We start from the raw sequence: 7,211 nt of genomic DNA, 5'->3' as shown, positions 1-7,211 counted from the left end.
TTAATTATGTGTTTCTTATGAATAAAAAAATATTATATTTTAATGCTTTTATTAATTAAAACTTTTAATATTGAGTTTAAACACTTAAAAGGATAAGCTTGTATTTTAAAGTGTTTATTATATTAAAAAAATATAATAATTTTTTTATTTTATTAAAAATTATTACTATTAAGTGTTTAAATTTAACTTTAAAGACAAATGTTAATAAAATCATATTCTTAATTTTTATTTATTTTATAAATTTATAAATTTTTAAAATAAAATTTTATTAGAAAATTCATCTTTTTAAGAAATAAAAACTCTTATTTAAGAAAAATTAATAATTTTTCAAGATATTAAATTATTATTAACACATTCAAGAATACACCCTTTAAAAAAAACTGTTTTATTTAAACATCAAAAGTAAACTAAGGACTTACCTTCTTTAAAATTAAAAAATACATAAAGTTAGAATGTGAAGTTTATTTATGATTAATTTCAAGTTTTTCATATTTATAAAATACTTTCAAATAATTAAAATATATTTTTCTTTATATATTTTTTCATTTTATAATGTTATTTATAATTATTTTGATCATATATACATCTATAATATTATTTAAATTTAAAAGAAATTTTATCAATCAATATTTTAAAACATTAATTAAAGGATAAAAAACAATAATATTTTACTAAAAAATAAGTTAAAATATATTGAAAATTATAAAATAAATGCATTTTACAACTTTTTAGTAAACTAGTTGAATTTTTTATTTCATAATCAGTGACGTAAAGACAAAGACACAGGCAGCGTTGTGGAACACAGGAAAAGTCAAACGGATCATGTGTTTCGCAGTTCACTGAAAGAAAAACAGAACAGCCGCATTGAAATCAACAATTACTGAGCCCAAAGGTTGATGTCGGCAAAAGCTTTGATTTGCTACGGTGTGAATAATTCTTCCCAATATGGAAAATTTGGGTTCCAAAGCAATATCATTACACATAGGAATTCCATACTCCCATAGTTTTACTTACTCATTGACTAGTCATGGTCACCCAATAATATCATTTTTTGCTACACCTTTTTGAACTGTCTTCACAACACTCGTATCACGGATCATCGCCTGAGTCATTACGTTTCAACCCATGTTTTGTTATATCATCTATTCTAAGGGTTACTATTCAGTACAACCTAGACATTGTGTTTAGTCTTTTTCTTTCTTTTCTTTGCTAAAATTCAACGCAATTACATCATCACCCATACCAATGAGTACTATATGTTTTCTGTGACATTGACAACAAGTGAAAATAAATATCTCATCCTTATTCGTGTTTTTATCATAGTATTCCTTCGTCTTTACTATTGGTAATCCACGTCGATGTAATGTGCAAGTGGCAAAGTCAGAGAACCTTACTTTAGCAAGTAGCAACTAGGCAACAAATGCAGCCGCCCAGCCACCGCCTGAGAAAAGCGCGTGCACAAACACTCGTTTCTTTCTTTAATCGCTGATAATGATTGAATATAATAATACACGCTTGTTGCAACTAAAGTTTATTGTCCTCGTCCACGTCGCGCGTTGCTCACACTCTCCTCTCATGAAAGCTGAGTTAAACAGCAGATGCACCTAACCCAGCGAGCCGCCAGAAAATAAGAGGTTTTACGCTTTGACCAATCTGATCCTGATGATGGATGACGATTCTCTTCCCAATTTCCATCCATCTCCCTTAACCGCAACTTCACAAAACGGCATCTCTTGTCCCTTTGCAAACCCAGATTCATAAATACAAACAAAAACATCAAGCTCGCTCGCAACACAATCATCGTGTCGTAAGTACTTTGGTTCGGAAAGGATGAAGATTGTTGTGTTCTTTGCAGTGTTTCTTCTTCTTCTATTCATGAGCTCAGCAGCTCCATCTCCTCCCTCCTCTACATCATCAGCAGCATGCCCTATGGACTTGAATTACGTGCTTAGAATCCCATGGAACTCTTCTGCTTGCCAAAGCTTCCACCCTTCGACATCAAAAAATGTAACAAATCCAAGCACTTGTTGCATATCACTGTTGTCCCTCTTTGGCATAGGATTGGCACAGCACCTCAAAGAGACCTCTCAGTTCCAACTTCCCAACCTTGCCACCTCCATTTCATGCCTTGAAGACTTCCAATCAAAGCTCACTTCTCTCTCACTCTCCAACAACCTCGTCAATTCTTGCTTTGACCCTCTTCAGTTCGTCATCTCTCCCAACATCTGTGCTGGAATTCAGACCATCCCTGATTGGATCACCAAGCTTGGTCAATCCACGTCACTCAACACTGCGTGTAAACCAGATCTTACTGATCTTTCCCTCTGTGATCAGTGTCTTGCGGCTGGGTTACAGGTCAAGCAGAAGCTTATTTCCATTGATGGTAATGCTTCACATTCCATAGATTGTTTTTACTTCGCCATTCTATATGCTGCTGGAATAGTCAATAAGTTTGGGCCTGAAAGCAATGGTGCTGTGACTTGCATTTTTAGCATGTCAGTTTATTCACAAGGAGAGTCTGGGGGAAAGGGTCATCAGGCTCTTGTGTTTGGGTTGACAGGAGCTGGAGTTGCATTGTTGGTGATGTCTTCTTTGTTGGGGTTGTATGTGTGGTATGACAGGAAGTGTCGGAGGAAAAAGCTTGAGACTTTTCAGTTCGATTTTGACCCTGAGGAACAAGGGTCTAGGCCTAGATTGAGACCCAATACGGGCTCCATTTGGTTCAAAATTGAGGAACTTGAGAAGGCTACGGATAATTTTTCATCCAAGAACTTCATAGGGCGGGGGGGATTTGGGATGGTTTTCAAGGGAACCTTGTCTGATGGAACTGTGGTTGCGGTTAAAAGGATTCTGGAATCTGATTTTCAAGGGGATGTTGAGTTTTGTAATGAGGTGGAGATTATTAGCAATCTAAAGCACCGTAATCTTGTGCCTCTTAGAGGCTGTTGTGTGGCTGAAGAGGATGAGGATTATGCTGACAGGGGAAGCCAAAGGTATCTTGTATATGATTACATGCCTAATGGGAACCTGGAAGACCATCTCTTTGCATCAACGGACACTCCGAAATTAGCAAAGAGATCATTGACTTGGCCTCAGAGAAAGAGCATAATCTTGGATGTGGCAAAGGGGTTGGCTTATTTGCACTATGGAGTTAAACCTGCAATCTATCACAGGGATATCAAAGCCACCAATATACTACTTGATGCAGATATGAGGGCAAGAGTTGCGGATTTTGGGCTTGCTAAACAAAGCAGGGAGGGTCAGTCTCATCTCACTACTAGAGTGGCTGGAACACATGGTTATCTAGCCCCGGAATATGCACTCTATGGTCAACTCACTGAGAAGAGTGATGTGTATAGCTTTGGTGTGGTTGTTTTGGAGATAATGTGTGGGAGAAAAGCTCTAGATTTGTCTTCATCAGGATCACCCCGGGCATTCTTGATCACGGATTGGGCTTGGTCATTGGTGAAAGCTGGCAAGATAGAAGAGGCTTTGGATGCTTCCCTGTTGAAAGATGAGAATTTTCCTAGTTCAAATCCTAAGAGCATAATGGAAAGGTTTTTGCTGGTGGGAATCCTGTGCTCTCATGTAATGGTTGCTTTGAGGCCAACTATTGCTGATGCTTTGAAGATGTTGGAAGGTGATATTGAAGTTCCACAAATCCCAGATCGCCCTATGCCTCTTGGCCATCCTTCATTTTACAATGATAGCAACACTTTTAGCATATCTCCAGCATTAAGCGGCCCCAAATTGCACTCTGGAGACATGCTCAGGTAACAAAGAAGTTACCTTAGTTCCTTATATTGCTTAAAATGTAGAAAGGTGGAAGCTGTTTTCATTCTAAGGTCTGCCCCATTTCATGTTTGGTAACATCACTTCATTTGTTGTTAATAAACTGATGAGTGTCATGGTACAAGTGAATTTCCTCCCACCAAGTGCTCTTAAGATCTCAAGACCGAAGCTAGCAATGACTATAGGTCTTATTGTGCCTCAAGAATTCTTCTATGCAGTGTTATAAAGCCAACCATGAAGAAACTTAGATGTTAGCAGGGAATCATTATAAACGGTGTCTCTTTAGATCAACTACCAAGGGAGCTAAGGTTCTCTTAGTTAGCTGGCAATAGGTATAGTATAAGACTTTAGGACATAGGAAAAATATCTTGTAAAAAGTTGTTGAAATTTTCACTTTCATTTGTTTTCTTCTTAATTTTGTTGTAAAACAAGGCACAAAAAATTACTCCAGTGTATAAAGGAAAATGTTGAGTTTGCCAGAACGTTAATGCTATTGGTGTTTTTACAAGTTCAAGTGATGTTGGGCTGACTTTTCCTTTCTCTCACCCAAGTCTCCCCTGTTTTATATTGGTTGTTATATTTCCGTGTTATACTGTATCGGATTTAAGTAATTAATTTACCATTTTGCTATGTTTAAAACAGGTCCATTAGTGAGAGCTAAGCCCTTCAAAGGGATCAGCAAGCCCAGAATCTAGCTTATTACTATTTTTTCATATACAGAACCATAATCTCTTTGTTTTCTATTTAATAAGTCCTATTTGTAATTTTATTATTTAGGAATTCGTGTAATGCACAATTTTTTTACTTTGTTATAGATAACTATAAAATATTTAATAAGTCTTATATCAGTGATGACTCAAGTACTATAGCACATGAATATTATTAAATATAAAAATTAATACAAAATTAAAAAGTATATTATATCACTTTTTAAATTTAATAAATTTAAAAGAAAATTATTATTATTATTATTATTATTATTATTATTATTATTATCAAGTTTATTATATTAAATAACATCAGATTAAAAAGATAAAATTTTTAAAATCAAGAAAGAACTTATGAAAAAAATACAATTTTAAAATTAATCAAGATTATTTTTTAAAAAAATATATCTAAATGCAAGAGAAGTGAAAAATAGACTATTATATGTAGTAGACTGTCTTGAATAAGTAATTTTATTTGAGTCTCATTCTAAAATAATAAAACAAAATTTAAAAATTTTGTATTCAATTTATATAATAAATTATAACAAAATAAAAGAAATAAAATAAATTTTTCTAAAAACAAGTAATATAAAAATATGATAAAATTAAGATTTTTTTATAAATAAATTCTTTCAAGAAACTTTACAAAAACACCATAAATAATAAATAATAAATTGTATCTAAATAATTAAATTTACACTGGAGTTATAACATCTATATTCTTTTTATTCATAAATTTTGATAAAACTTAATTAAAATAGGTAACATTTTATATGAATTAAGAAATGTTAATGTTAATTTAAATATTAAAACAATAGAAGTTATCAAGATCTTAAAACTTTATAGATGAATCTTATTCATAACATAGAAATATATTTTTGTAATTTAAATTTAACATTAAAAATAAGATTGAGGGAATTAATTGTTGAATATTATAAATATAATTTAAATCTTTATTTAAAGTAAACTTTATCAAACCTTTTAAGTGTCTAAATTTGACATCAAATTATTTACATACCAGAATCAATTTCTAACTAAGACTTAACTAAAATTATTACAACTTTAATACAATTCAAATTCTAACAGAGTAGATTCTTCTTTATAGCACTACTGAGAATATGATCCTATAACATATTATCCTTAATTTTAATCCTTAAAAATGATTGTAAGAGTGAGTATTTATCGTTCCTCTAAATCCTTTATTTTATGAATAAAACAGTAATACATAAACATTCTTTAGTTTAGACAACATTTTATACAAATCCATACTCTCAAATATTTAGACCAATAGTCATTCCAATTTTCTCTTACAGACAATCAACTGCACATTCACAAAAATACATAATCATAATAATGTTCCTAATAAAATATAGTTAAATCATCAAATAATTTTGCCAAAGGTTGAACACCTCTTGACTCAATTCCAATCGTATAGTTAAAACATATTGAGATTAAATTACATATTATAGTCACATTATTGAAAATCGCACTCTCTTTGTCTTTAATAAAATCATCTATCTTAAAATTTAGTCTTTTTTTCAATACACATTATTGAATATAATAATTCACAATATCAACTATACGTACATAATAGTCAATAGCAAAATCATAGAAACTTCTTAAAATATGTTTTATTCATAATCTTTACTATGAAATTTTGCTTAAATAGTTCCAAAAATAAATCATAGGTTTTCATGCCCAAAATCTATTTTTCTTACATTGTAGTTCTAAGAAAATATTAAGGCTCTACAATCTAAGACAATAAAATTTTGAATTTTTAAATTAAAAACTAATAGATAGGAGATAGGGTTTGGGATCAACTTTTCTTACCAAAAAATAAATCTCTCACTATCACAAAGACCGAATTTCTCTTATATATTACAAAGTAGAGTACTTTTAAGAAAGGAGAAAATAGAGAAATATAAGTGAAATTGAAATATTGAACTCTAAGAAACTTACTTGAGATCAAGAGAAAATAATGTTAAAACTTAAATTCGAAAGAGATTTAGAGTTTAAGGAAGTTTTCTTTGAGAAAGGGAAGTGAGAGAACAATGAAAGAAGTGAGTGAGAGGTTACTTGACTTATAATACAAGTTTTAGAGTAAAAATCTCTTAAACAATTTTTAAAACTCGCAAATTTTCGCTTCAGTGAGAAAATCAAACAAAAGTTACTATTTTTCTACTAATATTTTTGTTCAAGTAAGGGTATTTTCACTTGAGCAAAAACACGACAGAGAACTACGCATTTTTATTGCGAATTTTTGCTTGAGCGAGAGATTTTTTGCTTGAGTGAGAATAGAGTTGAGAAAAATCTGGTCCATTCTCACTTAAGAGAAAATTTTTTGTTTAAACTAAAAAGAATATTCTCTTGAGCTAAAAAGAATATTCTTATTTTAAAAAAATATATATTTATAAAACTCTTCTATTTTGTAAAGAAGAAAATGAAATTGAAAATTAGGATCTTACACCTTGAGTTTCACAAAATAGCAAGAAAAAAGTTATAACACATTTATAAAAATAAACAATAAGTGCAATACAATAAATATATAAATAAGAAGAGTGAAATAAATATAAACAAAGTTCAAAATATTACATAATTAATTAGATTAAGTTTGACTCTAAAAAAATATTCTTAATAGAATCGTCATATGATGTAACTGAAATCACGACGAAACGACGACTACATACACAAAAAAAAGAAAAGAGATAGAAA

General features: G+C 30.8%; 1 protein-coding gene across 1 annotated transcript; it reads left to right on the top strand.

Moving 5' to 3' along the window:
* Positions 1-1,542: 1,542 nt before the first annotated feature.
* On the top strand, positions 1,543-4,596 carry LOC113846531 (probable receptor-like protein kinase At1g11050). Its single transcript, XM_027474922.1, has one exon. The coding sequence runs from the start codon at positions 1,831-1,833 to the stop codon at positions 3,775-3,777; it is 1,947 nt and encodes a 648-aa protein (XP_027330723.1). The 5' UTR covers positions 1,543-1,830; the 3' UTR covers positions 3,778-4,596.
* Positions 4,597-7,211: the final 2,615 nt, after the last annotated feature.

This window comes from Abrus precatorius, unplaced genomic scaffold (genome assembly GCF_003935025.1).
Source record: "Abrus precatorius isolate BTA unplaced genomic scaffold, Abrus_2018 Scaffold10, whole genome shotgun sequence".
Classification (NCBI taxonomy): domain Eukaryota; kingdom Viridiplantae; phylum Streptophyta; class Magnoliopsida; order Fabales; family Fabaceae; genus Abrus; species Abrus precatorius.
The sequence above is the reverse complement of the archived record's forward strand: the minus strand, read 5'-3'. Positions and strand labels throughout refer to the sequence as shown.